We start from the raw sequence: 20,464 nt of genomic DNA on the forward strand, positions 1-20,464 counted from the left end.
GAGAGGGTTAATGGGTGCCCCAATCACAGAGAAAGGTATAACATGATCCAATGTCTGGAAGTTGAAGCTAGTCAAATGCAGACTGAATATAAGGCATACGTTTTTAACAATGAGAGTAATTAACCATTTACCAAGGGACGTAGTAGATTTGCCATCACTGGCAATTTTAAAATCAAGATTGAATGTTTTTCTAAAAGCTCTGCTCTAGGAATTATTTTGGAGAAGTTCTATGACCTGTGTTACACAGGGCACAAGACTAGATGATCACAGTGGTCCCTTCTGGCCTTGGAATCTATGAATGCCATAATTGACAAGATTTAAAAAAATATTTTTCATTAATAAAAGAAATATTTCAATGAACCAGCCCCCTCCCAAGTATATACATATGCTAAAGTTCCTTATGTTCATTGTACAAAAGTATAATCACTCAGGCAGTGAGCATGCTGCTTTCAGAGGACATGCTCCTTTGCAATAAAGCGTTCCCCTCAACTCCATTTACTTTATTGACAGCTTCTGCCAACTGCCATTTCCCCCCACTTTTATACTCTGGTGAAAACAAAAGTAATAGTATCTAGGAAACTTCCTGCAACAAGTTAACCTGAATTGTTACAACCATAAATATAAATAAGCCCTTAAAAAAAAACACCCCATAGATTAGAATAATTTAAAACTGAATGAACTGAATGTAAAAAAGAATGCTACACAGCAGTGCAACTTCCAAAATTGCCATGGGACATTCTACTAGATTTACAGATGGGAGGAGCATATTAACATCTTAAAAACACAAGTCCATCTTTGTGTGATTCTATAAGATGTCTAACTATCAATATGTTATTGTGTGAAACAAACAAAAAAATCTATGTTATGCATTTAGTTTATCCAGACATCCTCAAAGCTGTTCCTTAGGAGAGAAAACCATGTGGTTTTTCGTTGAACATTCACTTCTCCATTTAAACACATCTTACGCTCAGTAAATACAGTACTTTCATTGTACATAATAGATAGTACAGAAGGCTTTTACTTCATTTGCTCTGTACACAGATACTTCATACTTAAGGATCATCAATTAATATTATGTCACTTGCATATTAATCTTGCAGGTATTCTGCCACAGGAAATCCATCTCAAACAAATAATCTCACACAGCATCACTGGCAACCAGACATGGAGGAAGTTCCAGTATTGCTTCTTGCAGTTTGTTTCCTCAGTTCCCCTGAGGCTACTGGCATTGTTTTTTATAGAAAGTGCCAACACCACCACCATTTACAACCACCGCAGGACACTGTCCCCAGAAACATGAAATATGGTCATGTACTTTAATATGTAAAATCAACAATCCAATATCCAAAGTATTAGCATTTTGAAACTGAAGCTATTAACACCACATGGGTGGCTGTGCAATCACTAATTTCTCAAGTTTAATATTTCCTATTTGCCTTTTTCTTGTTTATTTTGTTAATCATGGAGTTTGTCCCTCACCTCTCATATCTGCATATTTGTCTAAACTTCTGTTTTTGCTGCTGTAAAAACTTCTAATTTTTTTTAAATGACCATGTGTGTATGGGCTTAATTTGTCAGTGTGGAAGTTGCAATGATGTTGGTTTTTCATTTAATTCCTTATTTCTGTTAACACTTCATTTTGTTTATCGGTAAACGTTAAGACAAGTCTAAAGCAAGACAAAGCACTCAAAAGCACCACCTTTCTGATGCTCAACTCAAGTCCTTCCATACACACATCTGAAGCGGCCTCAACTCAAGAGCTGGCCACCTACCCACCCACTGCTTGCATCGGCTTCCTCAGCTCAAATGAGTTTCCTCCAAACAAAAGATGAATTGCTTCAGCAAATGAAATCTTTCCTCAAAACCTATGTTTTGATTTTCACTCGAATTAGTTCCTGGCAAGCCCCAGAAGGCTCAGTGTTTGAATTAGTTAAGTATTCCAATGATTACCTACATCTTTGTGGCCCTCACAACTCTATCTTCCAACATGACCCAGTCCCCACAGCAGGATCTGCAACCCTTTCAGCAGCAGATCTACCTGCTGTGTTTCATTCTTGAAGGAAGAAGCACGTTGCTCCTTTCAGCACTGGGATCATCATTTTAGGTAATTACAAGGCAGTTTACCTCTCTCCCCGCTTCAATTATTAAGGCTACTTTTGGAGGGGAAAACTTGAGGCTTTCTCTTGCCAGCTGAATGGGTTCATTCTTCTGTAGACAACCAAAGAACCGATTCTCCCCACTCTAATGCAGCAGAATCAGCAATTCTTTCCACTGTGTTGCATTTAACTGCCCCTTCATTACAGAGAAAACATTCTGAGGCCTGCTGTACCAGCATTAGGCCAGTGGGTCTCCTGGTTACTCCCAGAGGGAGGAACTAGGACAAGTATTTCTCTTCTTGTATAATTTTTTCCTCCTTTATTATCTAAAACAAATTAATTCCCCTCATGTTTCTCATCGTCCACCCACCTTGCTTGAGATTTTAAACTATTCACGTCCCACAAAGGGTGTAAGATTTTAAATGTAATTTTCCGATTTTTCCATCCTAATAAAGGACATGAGTACTGAGTAATATCTTCTTTGAAATAAGCCTGTTACAAGATTAAAAATAAACACTACTACATTGGCAACAGTCATTTTCTATCCTCAACCAAACCAAGTTATGAATAAATGCACAATACTGATGTTAAATGAATAAAATGCATCATCTTTAATATTTTCTTACCAATTCGAGTGATTTTATTGCAGGACAGTTCAAGTTTCCTGAGATCACTGCAGCCATCTAAGCCTTGAAGTGATGCAAGTTGATTTTTATTCAGAATTAAAATGCAGAGATTGTCTAGATTCTCACAACTTATTGTCTGAATATTGTTTTCCTACCACAAAGAAAAAAAACAGATAAAATTAAAGATCATTTTGAATAGAAAAGTATAGGCAGTTTTCAGCAAGAGAGAAAAGGTAGTCCAGTGTTTGGTTAGCTTGCCTAGGACTTGGTAGATCCAGGCTCAATTCCCTACTTCACCACAGACTTCCTGTGTGCTCTTGGACTACTTGCTCATGTAGTCTCTCTGTTACTCAGTTCCCCATCTGTAAAAATGAGGATACCACCACTTCCTTACCTCATCGGGGTGTTTGAGGATAAATACCGTAAAAGACTGAAACTCTTCGAGATCTACTGATGAAAATCACTATATTAAAGTTAAGCATTATTATGGGTCATTCAAAAATATTGTAAACTTTACTGTTGTTAACCATTTTTAGTCTGAGCAGTTAGCTAGTATTTGGGGCCTTGAGGAGTGTTTCCATTAAGAGGCAAAACTGATGGTTGAGTCAGGCACCTTTGATGTAATCCATTTACAAAGAATGTACAGAGAGTCCTATTTCACTGAACACAGTAGGAAGCACACAACAGGAGGCAGTTTCTTTGCTTCTGACTCTCAGGCACTTACAGCTCCACCAAACAGCAATGCTCAAAGAATTGTTTTGGGGAAGTTCTATGGCCTGTGGCTTACAGAAGCTCAGACTAGGCAATCACAATGGCTCCTCCCGGCCTTGGAATCTGTGAATACTCAGTCCCCTGTGTTGGTATGCAGATGCTAGGAAAACCCCTCAGACCAAATGGCTCAACTCCTACTCGAGCCTTGCCATGCTGATCTGTGATTTGGGAAGTGTCTTCTGTTGTTTCAGCTATTAGTAAACAAAGGGGCATTTAACTGCTCTGTCATTTTAGTTTGAATGGAAGTCTTCTATCAGAGGAGCCAGCACTGCCCGTAGATCAAGCCACCCAACTTCCAGCGAATAGACAGTCTATAGAATAACATTTCTAATCCTTAGAAACACCAAGTTTGTGTGTAAAAATACTAGGCAACACTTAGAATAAAACCTCATCACCCATAAATGTCAGTCAGAGAAAGATTAACAGGTTAGCTATATGTATAAAATCCTCTTACGCCTTTTGCGCTGTAATTTGAGGCACCCAAAATTAGTGGGCATTTGAAAATTTTGCCCAAGATTATTTTTAATAGGTAGGAAAACTGGGGAAAGAACACAAGAGAGTCTTGACCCCCAGTGCACTGCTCTAGCCACTAGACAACATTGCCTTAGCTATAACTGACCTTGCCCATTCCTCTCTCAGTTTTGAGAAGGTCACAGCACACTCCAAACAGTAGTCATTGGGCAAAAAAGAAACATTCAAAGCTTGTATACACAATTTGTCTTCTGTTAGTCATTATGCATGAACTCTCCCAGTGCATTGACATAATCAAAATACTAAAAACCGAAAAGGTAAAACCATCCATTTCATATAAATCGTCAAGTTCTTTAAATGAGGCACATTATAAAAAGACACATTTTCTTTAGTCACTTAGATTTTAAGCTACAGCTCCGTGAAAGCAGCAGTGCAATGCCACCCCCCCGCAGAAGCAGCACTGGAAAGACTGTGCCCCAGAAACCAATGCTGGTGCTGCTCCTTGCTCATGTGGGCAAGCAATCTGGGCTAGTACACAGGAGATATGTGCCTAAGGCCTCCTTGCCCACTTTTAAATGCTCTAGTCACTATGGGGTGGGGGGAGGCAGCCTTTGTACAGCCATGCAACAGAGGGAATGAAGATTTATCACTTTCCCTCCATACTCACACTAGAGCCATTCACAACCTAATACTCGGAGACAGAGAAAGAGACTGTGCCTATTTCTGACTTCTGGAAGTTCCAAATTACTGCACTTTAAAATTATAACAATATATACAGTAGACTCGCATCTCCTTGTGTCCCTTCAACTTTGTCTTTGAGCCAAAAACAAGGAACAAGGTTAAGTACTCACAATTGTAGAAAATCAGGCTGCTTATTAAGTGCAAATCCTAACTATGCACTTAGTAGATTAACTTTTGGCACTTTTAAAAAAAATATTGTCCTATATGTACATACACATATAAACTGATGGATTCAGTCTCATAGTATTCTGAATGGCAGAGATGACAGTCTCACCCCACCTCCAGGTAGACAGTAAAATATGCTAGGTACCTCCACATCAATATACTTTAGGCCTTGGCAGTTACTGAGTCCTTCCAGTGCAGTTAGTCCACAGCGTCTAAGGGTCAATAACTGAAGATTTGAACATTCTGACAATGTGGAGAGGCTACAGCCAGACAAATCTTGAAGCGTAAGTGTTGTAACCTACACACATTCAATGAAAAGGATGTCCATAAGATTGCATTCTAATGGTATTTTTATGTAGCCTTTTTAAAGTTAAATACATACTACGTAGCATACAATTATATGAATTAAGTCTAGATTCTGAATTTACTATAAAACACTTAAAGACTAAAAGTTTTCTGATCTTCAGCAAAATCATTAACTGATAAATTAATGCTCCCGTCATAAAAAAAAATGTATAACAACAATACTTAAGCATCATAAAAACATGGAAATGATTTATAATCGGGTTGTCAAACAATTATAAAGTGAGCACTGCAATTAATTGCAATTTTTTAATCATTTTTATTACAAATATTTGGACCGTAGAAAAGAAACAAAAATAGCATATGCTAAACATTCGTATGTCCCTTTACTCTTTGGCCACCATTCCACAGAATAGTGCAAATATTTGTACTAAAAAAATATCATATAAAGTGAGCACTGTACACTTTGTATTCTGTGTTGCAACTGAAATCAATATATTTGAAAATGTAGAAAAAATCCACAAATATTTATAATAAATTTAAATTGGTATTCTATTATTAACTGTGTGATTCAAACTGTGATTAATCGTGATTATTTTTAACTGAGTTAATTTGTTTTGAGATAATCATTTGAGTTCACTGCAATTAATTGAACGCCCTAATTTATGACTGATAGTGGAAAAAATTGGTAAAACTATAAAAAAGGTGGCCAAACTCATTTGATTTTGATGTCCATTTCAAACATAAGTGCTTCACTACTAATAATGTATAATGTGAATGAATAGAAGATTAATGCGACAGCAAAACAGAAGCCAACGTGGGTTTCATCTCATTTATAACGTCAACAGATTAGAAGTGTATCTAATCTTATCATAATAGAAGTGAAAAGAATCGTTGCTAAACTAAGTATCATATATATTAGGAATAATAATGGTATGTTGTGTGACAAAGTTCCTCCTCTAACTTGTTGGGTCTTGCGCTTATTGGCGGATTTGCTTGCCTTGGAGCTTCACAGCAGCACTCAGTTTGGCCGTTTTTATGAACCCACAGTCCAGGTCAACTCTTCCTGTGTCTGACCAGGAGTTGGGAGGTTTGGGGGGAACCCGGGCCCACCCTCTACTCCGGGTTCTAACCCAGGGCCCTGTGGAATGCAGCTGTTTAGAGTGCCTCCTGGAACAGCTGTGCGACAGCTGCAACTCCCTAGGCTACTTTCCCATGGCCTCCTCCCAATGCCTTCTTTATCCTCACTATAGGACCTTCCTCCTGGTGTCTGATAATTCTTGTACTCCTCAGTCCTCCAACAGTATGCATTCTCACTCTCAGTTCCTAGCACCTCTTGCTCCCAGCTCCTTACCCGTGCACCACAAACTGAAGTGAGCTCCTTTTAAAACCCAGGTGCCCTGATTAGCCTGCCTTAATTAATTCTAGCAGCTTCTTGACTGGCTGCAGGTGTTCTAATCAACCTGTCTGTCTTAATTGTCTCCAGAAGGTTCCTGATTGTTCTGGAACCTTCCCTGTTGGTGCTTCAGGAGGTGGAGGTCGCTCTGACCCCCGCCGCTCGGGCTTATGTTAGCCGAGCCTTGTGCGAGGGCGCGCCCCGCCCATCCCTTACCCCAGGCCCGCCGGACCTTTCCATCGGGCCCCTACCCTGCCGATCCCAACACACCCCTCATCCTTTCACTGCGAGCCGGCTGCATGAACTGCAACCGGTCGGTTTTCAAGTTGCATCACGGAAATATCTATATACACTCACGCTCCATACCCTTCATGCCCGCACCCTGGTGTCCCGCCCCGATACAAAGTGGCGAGATCTCTTACCACCTTTGGAGGGTGAGCAACCTCGGTGGGCCAGCCTGTACTCCACCTTGGTCCCGAGGCCCGTCGGGGACATCAGTTGGCGGCTCCTTCACGGGGCTGTGAGCACGGGCGTGTTTTTGACACGTTTTACCTCCCTTCCGGAGACTTGCCCTTTTTGCAACGTGAGGGAAACCCTGGCGCACGTCTATTTAGAGTGTGCCAGATTGCAGCCTCTTTTTCGGCTCCTCACAAATATTCTTTTGCGCTTTTGGCTTCATTTTTCTCCCCACCTCTTTATCTATACACTCCCCATCCGTGGCCCCACCAAGTCGCGGGATCTCCTGGTTAGCCTCCTCCTAGCCTTGGCTAAAACAGCCATTTATAAGACCAGAGAGCGGAGGTTGGCTCATGAGGCGTCCTGCGATTGTGAGGCCGTTTTCCGACTCTCAGTACATTCACGTATCCGGGCGGAGTTCCTCTGGGCAGCGTCCACCGACTCCCTTGACACCTTCGAGGAGCGGTGGGCGCTGTCCGGGGTTCTCTGCTCGGTGACCCCGTCCGGTTCCCTCCGTCTGACCCTCTGATTGAGGGAAAGAGCGAGAGCCGCCAGTCACAGCCGTTAGTTGCTGTGAATATCATCATTACTGTCTTCTAGGAGGGGTCCTATAATACAGGGGTGTACCCCCCTCCCTCCCAACCACCCACCCCGCAGCCGTGCCCATCTTGTCGGGCACTCTCAGGAGAGGGAGGGTCGGTGACCCTGGGCGTGGCACTAGGTAACTCGAGAGGGTGGAAGACCACGAGTGTCGAGGAAGCCCCCCCGCTCTAGGCCACCAGGTAACTCAGGAGGGTGGAAGACCACGAGTGTCGAGGAAGCCCCCCCGCTCTGGGCCTGGGCTAACCTGAACACCTCTCCCTCCTGAAAGCTGTTGTGTTATACCTTTTGATTGCGTTGTTTTGTTGCTAAGTTTTTTTCTTTATCCTTTTGTATTCTTTGTAACTGTTACAAATAAATTTCCTTTCTGTTTCAAAAAACCTTCCCTGTTGGTGCTTCAGGAGGTGGAGGTCGCTCTGACCCCCGCCGCTCGGGCTTATGTTAGCCGAGCCTTGTGCGAGGGCGCACCCCGCCCATCCCTTACCCCAGGCCCGCCGGACCTTTCCATCGGGCCCCTACCCTGCCGATCCCAACACACCCCTCATCCTTTCACTGCGAGCCGGCTGCATGAACTGCAACCGGTCGGTTTTCAAGTTGCATCACGGAAATATTTATATACACTTACGCTCCATACCCTTCATGCCCGCACCCTGGTGTCCCGCCCCGATACAAAGTGGCGAGATCTCTTACCACCTTTGGAGGGTGAGCAACCTCGGTGGGCCAGCCTGTACTCCACCTTGGTCCCGAGGCCCGTCGGGGACATCAGTTGGCGGCTCCTTCACGGGGCTGTGAGCACGGGCGTGTTTTTGACACGTTTTACCTCCCTTCCGGAGACTTGCCCTTTTTGCAACGTGAGGGAAACCCTGGCGCACGTCTATTTAGAGTGTGCCAGATTGCAGCCTCTTTTTCGGCTCCTCACAAATATTCTTTTGCGCTTTTGGCTTCATTTCTCCCCCCACCTCTTTATCTATACACTCCCCATCCGTGGCCCCACCAAGTCGCGGGATCTCCTGGTTAGCCTCCTCCTAGCCTTGGCTAAAACAGCCATTTATAAGACCAGAGAGCGGAGGTTGGCTCATGAGGCGTCCTGCGATTGCGAGGCCGTTTTCCGACTCTCAGTACATTCACGTATCCGGGCGGAGTTCCTCTGGGCAGCGTCCACCGACTCCCTTGACACCTTCGAGGAGCGGTGGGCGCTGTCCGGGGTTCTCTGCTCGGTGACCCCGTCCGGTTCCCTCCGTCTGACCCTCTGATTGAGGGAAAGAGCGAGAGCCGCCAGTCACAGCCGTTAGTTGCTGTGAATACCATCATTACTGTCTTCTAGGAGGGGTCCTATAATACATGGGTGTACCCCCCTCCCTCCCAACCACCCACCCCGCAGCCGTGCCCATCTTGTCGGGCACTCTCAGGAGAGGGAGGGTCGGTGACCCTGGGCGCGGCACTAGGTAACTCGAGAGGGTGGAAGACCACGAGTGTCGAGGAAGCCCCCCCGCTCTAGGCCACCAGGTAACTCAGGAGGGTGGAAGACCACGAGTGTCGAGGAAGCCCCCCCGCTCTGGGCCTGGGCTAACCTGAACACCTCTCCCTCCTGAAAGCTGTTGTGTTATACCTTTTGATTGCGTTGTTTTGTTGCTAAGTTTTTTTTTTATCCCTTTGTATTTTTTGTAACTGTTACAAATAAATTTCCTTTCTGTTTCAAAAAACCTTCCCTGTTGGGAAACGGGACGTCCCTCGCTTGCTCCTTAGCTATCTGCTTTCTATTCTTTCCTAAAGCCCCCTGGCCTGGATTTTTCTTACTTTTTGAGCCTGCCCTAGTTCTCCCCCTCGACCGGGCCAGACGCTTTTTTGTTTCGTTTCATCTTTCTGCCGTTTTCTGCTGCCGTTGAGTGCTGGTCAGCTGCCAACTTGCCGCCAGCACCCCCCCACCCCAAACGCCTGCTCCCGTTTGGTGCACCCCAAACGCCTGCTCCTGCCTCAGCTGAAACCCCCGGAGGGGGGGGGGGAAGATTGCCGACCCGCTATCCGGAGGGGGGAGTGGAAGCCCCCAGACCCAGCCGTTTTGCTGTCAGCTTATTTCTGCAATTTTTCTCGGCCTGCCGAAAGCCTTGAAACACAGCCAACACAGCTAGAGAAGAAGAAGATAGCAGACAGAAGAAATCACCCAGAGAAGCTACAAATCATCGAGGAGGGGGCCGTAAGACTGAGTAATTTTTTGAATTATACTCTCGTGGGGGGGAGTTTGACTGTGGCTTAATTACGTTTGTGGCGGCACAGGGGGTGTGGCACGGAGCTGCCCCCCGATCAATCGGTGCCCCCCCAACATTATTACAACTGTCACGGCCCCCCCCCCGCCGTCCGTCCCTGCTGGCAACCTGCCATCTGCCTCGGATCCAGCTGTTTGCTTTGAACTTTGCCTTTCGGACCGGACTAACAGCCGACCAAACGAGACTCTTTGAACAAACGTGCATGGGTCCATCGCCCCCCCCGGACTGTTCATCCCACAGCTTGCCCCTGTCACCGGACCCCGATTCCTGTTTTCCCCCCCTTTCCAGTCCAACCCATTTGGTACCCCCCGCCTGCAGCCCAGCAGGGAGGAGCGGTTAATCTGCTTCCCCCTCCCCCCTCCTCCTTCCGGTGTCTCCCCATCTCTCCCTGCTCACAATGGCAGGGAATGAGAGGGGCGAGGCCCCTTTACCAATATCAGTTGTTCCTCCCCCACCTTCCCCCCCCCAACCCCCGAGCCCCCCACCACCACCACCACTGTCAAAATACCTGCCACCGCCCCCGCTGGGGCACCGGCAGCAGGAGGCACCGGGGCGATTACTGCCACTGCTTCGTCCACCGCCCCCCCAGATTCTAGGACCCCCCCCCAGCTGGCCGAAAAGGCCAGGGCGGGAAGAAAGGAAAGGGCCCCACTAAAACCACTAGGCCCTCCATGGCAGGAGCTGCCCCCACCGCTGTGGCCTTGTCATCAACCGTGGCGCCCCCCCCCCCGCTGTTCCCTCCACCAACTCTGCGAACGTCCCTCCCCCGGCCCCCAGGACGTATGCCAGGGCGGTGGCAGGCTCCCCCTTGCCTGCCGCCTCATCATCTCGCCCACCCACTGCCTCCGCTACCATCACCAGCGGCCGGGGCCCCTTCCCCACTTGACCAGGAGGCACGGTGTCCGTTGTCTCCTGGTGCCCGCCTCGCCCCACGTAGAGACATACGTGCAAGCGTTGGCGAATGTGGTAGGACCCACGGCTATTGTGGTGGCCTCCAAAATGTATGGGAAGGTCGTTTTTTTCTTAGCTTCAGAGGCTGCTGCTCAGGAGGCGGTGGAGAAGGGACTGGCGGTGGGGGGGGGGCTGTTTGTCCCCCTAGAGCCGCTAGAAGACCTGGGCGTTCGCCTCGTCCTCACCTCCGTTCCTCCCTTTTTACCCAATGCTGCCCTGTTACCCGCTCTCTCCACCCTGGGGAAGCTTGTCTCTGTCATCAGCCCTCTCCCGTTGGGCTGCAAGGACCCCACCCTCCGTCACGTCCTTTTGTTCTGCCGGCAAGTGCAGCTTCTACCGCCGGCGACGGTGCGTGACGGAGAGGCGCTCGAGGGGTCCTTCCTAGTCCACTACCAAGGATCCCGCTTTCGGGTCTTTTACTCCACCGGAGAGGCCCGGTGCTACCTCTGCCGCTCAGCGGGGCATGTCCGCAGAGACTGCCCTTTGGCCCAGGGGGGAGGGGCACCTGAGACCCGGCAGGACATCGGCCCCGTCGTTGCCGACGTCCCTGGCCACCCGGCACCTGAAACCAACCCTCCTCCTACTCGATCCACCGCTGCTCCCGTCCGGGCCCAAGAAACACCTTCCCTACAACGCCCAGGCGAGCAAGGGAATCCCACCCTTGCTATTACCAATCTGGTAGAGTCTATGGAGGAGGATGTGGCAAAGATATTACCGGGTATAGGAGAGGGCTCGCCCCAAGGAGCACCCCCCGCCCCTCATGCTGCCTTACCGTTACCCCCCCGAACCATCGCCTCCCCCCCCACGACACGACCCCTGCTAATCAACCCCCAGATGACGCTAGGGAGGGCTGGACCCTAGTCCAGAGGAAGCGAGGCAAGCGGAAGGCTTGAGTTCCGCTGCACCCATCCGATGCGGAAGCCCCCCGGAAGACCAGGAAGGGAGGCACGGATATCGAGTCTTCCGCTACGGCCACGAGTGAGATCCATCCGCTGGTGTCGGGAGGGGAAGACAGACTGGCATTGGAGGGCAGAATCCCCCCTCCACGAGAGACCCTCCCCTCCGAGACCTCTGAGGAAGCTCCTTTTGCCTGGATACCACCCGAACCCCCCGCGAACCCCGAGGCGACCGTTGAGGTGGGCCCTAGAGGAGAGGCCCCCGGGGTAGCAGGAATTGGCCTCTCCTCCGTGTATGCGGAGATTGAGGCCCTAGATTTGACCCCGGTCACCCAGGGAGAAGATGATCTACTGCCGGCTGGCCTCGATCTGGGTAGCCTCACCCCAGCCCCCCTTTCCCCATGCTACCTCCCGCTAATTGCCTTCCCAGGCAAGCGCACCACAGAAGGTGGTCCACCACCTGATGCCATGGCCGCCAAGAACACCACGGAGCCAGGGCCTAGCGTCACTGAGAGCCCCCTCCCTTACCCCTTAACCCTCGACTCTGCTCAGGAGGCACCTTCTTTTAGCTGCTCACCTCATGAAGTCCAGAGCCTTACCTCTGCCCCCGCCCCCACCCCGTCCCTGCCCAATTCCCCTCCTCCTGCAATGCTAATGCCGCCCCTGGGGTTATTTCTTTCCCACCTTTTGCAGAGATTCCCCCCAGGGAGCAGTCTTTGCACTTTCTAGTCGCGACCCATTAGGAGTTGCAATTTTTTCCCTGCCATCCCCTTCCCCCCCAAGGCGTGAAATGGATTTAATAACACCAGCCTGTCAGACGCTCTGTCGGTGGTCTGCACCCTGCCTGCCAGCTTCAGCAGACCACGAGGCTGCATTAAGAGCCCCACCAGGGAATACCCCGGAAATCGTAACCCCACCCCCCCATGAGCTGCGGCATGCACTACGGAAGTTCCTAGAACACACCCGTGGCGCCCGCAATAGGGTACAGCTGGCTCTTCAGCTACGGGGGGACTTTGACCAAATCCTCCAGACCACAAGGGCCCTTATACAGGAGGGCAGGGGGCAAGGAAAGCGCGGTGCTGCGGCCTACGAGCGGGCCCGCGGCTTCCGAAACAATCTACTCATCCACGGGATGGGTCACGGGTTGCTGCGCAACCCACCGGGGGCCAAGAACATCCCCACCAACAAGAAACCCCCACACCCCCAGCCCTCCGCATGACGCCTCTTATTATTGCAACCCTGAATACCAGGGGCTGTAGGATGGCTCTCTGCAGGTCCCAGGTGCTCTCTTACCTTCGGGAAGGGGGGTACTCTATAGTTTTCCTGCAGGAGACCCATACGGACCCGACTGCCAAGGACAGGTGGCAGCTGGAGTGGGGGGACAGGGTCTACTTTAGCCACTTCACGATTCGACAAGCTGGAGTGGCGACCCTGTTCTCCCCCAATCTACGGTCTGAGGTGCTAGGGGTCACTGAGGCCGTGCCGGGCCACCTGCTGCACCTTCGAGTCCGTATGGAGGGCCTCGTGGTCAATCTTGTTAACATCTATGCCCCGCAAACAAGCCCGAAGCGGCCACAATTCTATCAGCGGGTGTCCGACTTTCTCGGCACCCTAGATTCGCACGAGTGCCTGGTCCTGGGAGGGGACTTTAACACCACCCTTGAGGAACAGGACCGCTCAGGGGCCGAGCCGAGTCCGGCCGCCGCGAACATTCTCCAAGGAATAGTTGAACATCACTCCCTAGTGGACGTCTGGCGTGACCATCACCCAGATGACACTTCCACGTTCACTTTTGTCTGGGTGGAGGCCCATCGGTCACACCACTCTCGGTTGGACCGTATTTACTTATCCTGTTTCCATCTTTCACAGGCCCACTCCTCCGCCATTCAGCCGGCCCCATTCTCCGACCATCATTTAGTCACCATAACAGTCTCCCTCCATGCAGAGAGACCGGGGCCAGCCTATTGGCACTTTAACAACAGCCTGTTGGAGGACGAGAGCTTCGTGACGTCCTTCTGGGAGTTTTGGCTGGCCTGGCGAGAGCAGTGGTGTGCCTTTCCCTTGGTGCGGCGATGGTGGGATCTCGGGAAGGTGCGCGCCAAGCTCTTCTGCCGTGACTACACTCGGGGCACCAGCCGACGGAGAAATGCGGCGATAGAGCAGTTGGAATGGAAGGTCTTAGAGATGGAGAGGTGCCTGGCCGCCAACCCCAAGGACCCGTCCCTCTGCGGAGCATGCCAGGAGAAGCGGGAGGAGCTCCGGGCCCTCGAGGACCACCGGGCCCGAGGTGCCTTCGTTCGGTCCCGCAGCCGCCTCCTTTGGGAGATGGACCGCGGCTCCCACTTCTTCTATGCCCTGGAGAAAACGAGGGAGGCCAAGAAACACGTCACCTGCCTTCTTGCGGAAGACGGCACCCCCCTCACGGATCCGGAGATGTGTGGGAGGGCCCGTGACTTCTACACAAGCCTTTTCTCCCCGGATCCGACCGATCCTGGCGCTTGCGGGGTGCTCTGGGAGGAACTCCCCACAGTCAGCGTGGGCGACCGAGACCGACTAGAGCTGCCTCTCACCCTGGCCGAGTTCTCGGAAGCCCTCCGTCGCATGCCCACCAATAAATCTCCGGGCATGGACGGGCTGACCGTCGAGTTTTACCGCACGTTCTGGGACATCCTCGGCCCAGACCTATTCACTGTCTGCGCTCAGTCCTTGCAGAGCGGGGTCCTCCCTCTGTCGTGCAGGTGAGCGGTGCTCGCCTTGCTGCCGAAGAAGGGGGATCTCCGCGATTTACGAAACTGGCGTCCTGTCTTACTCCTTAGCACGGATTACAAAATCGTAGCGAAAGCAATCTCACTGCGGCTAGGGTCCGTGATGGCGGACGTGATCCACCCAGACCAGACCTATACTGTCCCGGGTCACAGCATTTTTGACAACCTATTTCTAGTCCGAGACCTTTTGGAACTCGGGCGGAGAGATGGTCTGTCGTTCGCCCTCCTGTCTCTTGATCAGGAGAAGGCGTTCGATAGAGTAGACCACGGGTACCTCCTGAGCACTCTGCAGGCGTTTGGGTTCGGACCTCAGTTTGTGAGTTTTCTCCGGGTGCTGTATGCCTCCGCGGAGCGTTTGGTTAGGCTCAACTGGACCCTGACCGAACCCGTCAGCTTCGGGCAAGGAGTGCGGCAGGGGTGCCCCCTCTTGGGCCAGTTGTATGCTCTGGTGATCGAGCCTTTCCTCTGTCTCCTCCGCAGGAGGATGACAGGATTGGTGCTGCGGGAGCCGGAGCTGCGGCTGGTCCTGTTGGCGTATGCCGATGACTTACTCCTCATGGTCCAGGACCCGGGCGACTTGGCGCGAGTGGAGGCTTGCCAGGCCATCTACTTGGCAGCCTCCTCCACCTGAGTCAACTGGATCAAGAGCTCTGGCTTGGCGGTGGGGGACTGGTGGCAGGTAAGCTCCCCCCCACCCACGCTTCAGACCATCCGGTGGAGTGTAGGTCCACTGCTCTATCTCGGCGTTTACCTTTCCGCCACGCACCCTTCCCCGCCGGAGAACTGGCAAAATTTAGAGGGTGGGGTGATAGAGCGGATCTGGAAATGGACGAGGCTACTCCGATGTCTCTCCCTCCGAGGGAGAGCACTGGTGCTTAACCAACTAGTCCTGTCCATGCTCTGGTACCGGCTCAACACCCTGGCACCGGCCTCGGGTTTCCTGACCCACCTCCGGAGATTGATTCTAGAGTTCTTTTGGTCAGGAATGCACTGGGCCCCTGTTGGAGTTCTTCATTTACACCTGAAGGAAGGAAGGCAGGGCCTGAAGTGTCTGTACACTCAGGTCCGCGTTTTCCGCCTCCAGGCCCTGCAGAGGCTCCTTTATAGTGCAGGTAGTTCGACGTGGAGCATATTGGCGCACGCCTTCCTGCGCCGCTTCCAAGGGCTCCGATACCACCGGCAGCTCTTTTATCTTTGTCCGAGAAGTTTTCTGCGAGACCTCTCCGGGCTGCTGGTCTTCTACCAGGACCTCCTCCGGACCTGGAAACTGTTTCTAACAACCAGGTCCGTGGCGGCCACCATGGGAGCAGATCTTCTCATGGAGCCCCTGCTACACAACCCCCAGCTCCGTGTGCAGGTGGCGGAGTCCCGCTCGGTGCGCAAGAGATTGGTCCTGGCGGAAGTCACGAGGGTCGGAGACCTCCTGGACTACAACCGGAGAGATTGGCTGGATCCCCTGACGCTCGCTCGGCGCATGGGGCTCTCCAGCCCTCGTACCCTCCGGCGCGTACTTCAGGAGGTGAAGGCTGCCTTGAGCCCCACTGCTCGGGCTTATGTCAACCGGGCCTTGCGCGAAGGTGCACCTCACCCATCCTCTACGCCAGGCCTGCCGGACCTTTCCATTGGGCCCCTACCCTGCCGATCCCAACAAACCCCTCACCCTTTCACTGCAAGCCAGCTGCATGAACTGCAGCCAGTCAGTTTTCAAATCGCACCACGGAATTATTTGTACACACTCACGCTTCACACCCTTCATGCCCACACCCTGGTGTCCCGCCCCGATACAAAGTGGCGGGACCTCCTGCCACCCTTGGAGGGTGAGCAACCTCGGTGGGCCAGCCTGTATTCCATCTTGGTCCCGAGGCCCGTCAGGGACATCAGTTGGCGGCTCCTTCACGGAGCTGTGAGCATGGGCGTGTTTCTGACACGGTTTACCCCCATCCCGGATACTTGCCCTTTTTGTAATGTGAGGGAAACCCTGGTGCATGTATATCTAGAGTGTGCCAGATTGCAGCCCCTTTTCCGGCTCCTCACAAATATTTTATTGCGCTTTTGGCTTCATTTCTCCCCTCACCTTTTTATCTATACACTCCCCATCCGTGGCCCCACAAAATCGCGAGACCTCCTAGTTAACCTCCTCCTAGCCTTGGCTAAAACAGCCATTTATAAAACCAGAGAGGGGAGGTTGGCCCATGAAGCGTCCTGCGATTGTAGGGCCTTTTTCCAATCCTCAGTACATTCACGTATCTGAGCGGAGTTCCTCTGGGCGGCGTCCACCGACTCCCTTGACGCCTTCGAGGAGCGGTGGACGCTGTCCGGGGTTCTCTGCTCGGTGACCCCATCTGGTTCCCTCCGTTTGACCCTTTGATTGAGGGGAAGAGTGAGAGACGCCAGCCCCAGCCATTGCCGCTGTGGATACCATCATTACTGTCATCTAGGAGGGGTCCTATAATACATGGGTGTCTACCCCCCCACCCCTGAACTGCCCACCCCACAGCCATGCCCATCTTGCCGGGCACTCTCAGGAGAGGGATAATCGGTGACACTGGGCGCGGCACTAGGTAACTCGAGGGGATGGAAGACCACGAGTGTTGAGGAAGCTCCTCCGCTCTGGGCCCAGGCTAGCCTGAACACTTCTCTCCCCTGAAAGCTGTTGTGTTATACCTTCGGTTTGCCTTGTTTTGTTGCATAGTTTGTTTTGTTTTCTTTGGTAATTCTTTGTAAGTATTACAAATGAAATTCTTTTCTGTTTCAAAAAAAAAAACAAAAAACCCTTCCCTGTTACCTTACCCAGGGAAAAGGGACCTGCTTAGCCTGGGGCTAATGTATCTGCTTTCTTTTTCTCTCCTGTAGCCATCTGACTCAACCCTGTCACAGTTGATAAAAGTCAGATGACAATAATACAAATATGTGCCAGTCTCTTTTGCATTAAAATAAACTATTCTGCAGTTCTGGGCCATTTTATCAGTGTGAATCACATTTTGATAGAGACATGGTCTTATGCACCACTTCCTATCCCAGTCACAGAACATCCTTGTTTCAATAAAGCAATTTCTTATATGGAAAAATAATGTTAGGAAACTATGTATTTTCAGCTGTTACTTAATGCCGTTTAGCAGCTGAAAACAAAGATTCAGCACCACAAGAAGGATTTCCAAAAGCACTCAACATTGGCCTCATTGTTTTCCCTTTGAAGAAGTCAATGGGAAAACCAATTAGGCCAACGCTGGCAGTTTTGAAAATTCCACCTCACGTGTCCAGTCAGCTCTCACGTAAATCACTGCTTAAGAATTACTTACAGTATTTAGTTACCTGTTGGAGGGCTTTCCAGGGGCCACACTGAATAATCATTTCTATACTTAATGGAGGCATCTTACTAGCTGAGGTTTTTCTTGGTCTGCTTCTTTTAATGACTTTCTTTCTTTGGTTTTCCCTATAAATTTTAGACCAGGGTTTACACGTTGTCATCCACATTAGCCTCTTCTTTTCAACATCATCAAGCAGTGTTAGTGGCCTCTCAAAATACTTAATTACACTCTCACTTTTGTCCCAATCCTCAGCAACTCCCTCTTGAATTTCCTTCATCACAACCTCTGCTGTTTTAATTGTTTCAAGCTTACACGATTGCATTTTGTGTTCACTGTTCCTGTTCTCTGGCTGGGCCTCCAAATTCCACTGACTGTTGTGCATACTGTTTTCCTTATTTGAGATTGCATCATTAGATACAAGAACAATGGCTTCTCTATCCAGCATATTTGTATTTGTATTTTTATCAAGATCTATAGTTTGTAGGGAACTTTTTCCTGTATGTGTCATCACATACCCATCTTCATTTTCATTACTTTTTTCACGAGACTCTTCTTTCTTCTCAGAGTTTGGTGGTGTCTGTTTTCTGTCTTTTGGATTCTCCACATTATTTGCCTCTTGTATCTTTCCAACATGTTTTTTTTCTGGTTTCTCTTCCTCTTCTTTTATTTCCAGTATCTGTTTCTTCTGCTCCTTTTCCTGTTCTCTTAGGTCTTTTAGATTTTCTCTCTCTTTTTCTTTCTTTGTATTTTGTGTGTCTTTGTCTCTATTTTCTGTATTTATTGCTATTTTCTCTTTTTGTTTTGCTCCTTGTTGCCCTCTAGGTCCTTCTAGTTGCAGGCTTTTTTCTCGTTCAAGCCTCAGACTTACTTTCTTCTTTTCATATTCCTCACGTCTCCTCATCTGTTCCATATGAGCTTGTCTTTCTATTTCTTCTTGTCTCTTTCTCACCTCCTCTTCTTTTTGCTTCCTTTCTTGCAGCCGTCTCCTCATTTTTTCTTCTTTTTCTCTCTTTTCTCTCTCCATTGTTTGTTGCAGTTCCTTCTTCCTTTTAATTTCTGCTTTCCATTCTTTTAAGATAGGAGCATATTTTCTGTACACGATAAATGCTCTAAATCTAGCTTGGATTTTCACAGCTGCTGTATTCCACTGCTCTGCCAAGTGTTGTCTTTCTTTTGCTTTCTGCTCTTCAAAGGCCCTTTTTTCCTCTTCTATTTGCAACTGTAGTCTTTTGATCAATTCCTGTGCCAAAACGACAATGAAAATACATTTTATTCAGCATCTGAATTATTGAACTCTTCCTTAAGATGTAATTGTAATATGTGAAACAAGACAGACATATATTTATTCTTAAAAGGTATTTTACTTTCTGCTAATATGGTTTCTTCTACATTTCTCCAGGCAAGTCTGGACACAGGATTGTCTTCTTATCAGTACATGGAGACAAACTCCAGTTTGTAAAGTTGGCCAAAAGTTTTGTTTAGCTGGAGAACTTGAGAGCTATTTGCAGATGCTCAAACGAGAAGAGAAATGGACTGCTCAGCCAGAGTTAACCCTCTTAAAAGAAGGGCTGTTTTCACAAATTTCAAAAACTTTTTTCTTTTTTAAAACCACACACAGGTAAACTTTCTTAACACACATGGTATAAATCATTAAATTTGATTTAAAACACTATGTGTTTTCCTTCATAATAATGAAAGTATCTTTCAAGCATAGTACAATAACATTCAAATCCTTTTTGACAAAAGCTCATGTGTACAAATTACCTCATGTTGCCTAAACTTCTCTCTCCAAACTTCCTTTTCTTTCAGTAACTCATCTTCCATCATAGCTTGTTGCTGCTGTATAACAAGTAACCTTATATCAATTATTTTAATATATTTCATTACGTAACTCACTAAAATCACAGCTGACTATAAAAGTAGCATTCTCCAAAGATCCACTTATTTTGTGCTGATACCTGAAATATAATAAGCAGTCAGGTTGGTTGAATCAAAAACAAAACAAACAAACAAAAAACAGTAGCTAAAAACTCAGATTCAATGTCACCCATTTGGTCATACCTTGAAAGACAAAACCAGGTCAGCAACTTGGTACTTTACTTTAGAGATTTTGAAGAACAAGATGGCAGTTATTTACCAATCTATTGTTGAGAATTAAAAAAAAGTGTCTATCCTTATGGGACATGAAGAGATCCTTCAAAATGCATACAGGCTAACTGATGCAATTATGTCTAAGTCTGAAACAAATGCACTGACAGAAGTGTGAACTACCCCCATTAGAATAGTGTATAATTCTGAAGTTCATAAGCTCTTTGAAGAAGGAACAATGTCTCCTATGGCTACATGAAAATTTTAGACCAAAACAGTTTTGACAGAAAACTGGGGTTTCGATGAAATGAAGTTTTTCACAAAAAAATTCACAGTAAACAGAAATTTTTCATCAAAAAAGCAGATTCCTCAACACCAAAATATTTCAGCCTGAATATTTAGGCTGAAAACCAAAAAAATTGAAATCAGATACCTGAATCAGGTGTTTCATAGGAGCTGTAATTCATTTTTCTTATGCCCTCATTCTTCTCTATGGCCTGAGATCCCCAGCCAGACTACATCTTCCATGATGCAACCACTTCACTTCACTATGAGGGAACTCTGGTG

The 20,464-nt window shown here is 48.7% G+C and overlaps 1 protein-coding gene across 1 annotated transcript in view; it reads right to left on the reverse strand.

The window, feature by feature from the left end:
• LRRIQ1 (leucine rich repeats and IQ motif containing 1) overlaps positions 1 to 20,464 on the reverse strand; it is a 182,454-nt gene that overhangs the window by 144,086 nt on the left and 17,904 nt on the right. Inside the window, exons 7-10 of the mRNA XM_084650345.1 lie at positions 19,574 to 19,648; positions 17,814 to 19,049; positions 5,016 to 5,168; positions 2,723 to 2,873 (exon numbers count right to left, since the gene is read on the reverse strand). Coding sequence (XP_084506471.1) covers positions 2,723 to 2,873; positions 5,016 to 5,168; positions 17,814 to 19,049; positions 19,574 to 19,648 — 1,615 coding nt within the window. The remainder of the gene's footprint in view (positions 1 to 2,722; positions 2,874 to 5,015; positions 5,169 to 17,813; positions 19,050 to 19,573; positions 19,649 to 20,464) is intronic.

This window comes from Lepidochelys olivacea (assembly GCF_965140295.1).
Source record: "Lepidochelys olivacea isolate rLepOli2 genome assembly, chromosome: 1".
Classification (NCBI taxonomy): domain Eukaryota; kingdom Metazoa; phylum Chordata; order Testudines; family Cheloniidae; genus Lepidochelys; species Lepidochelys olivacea.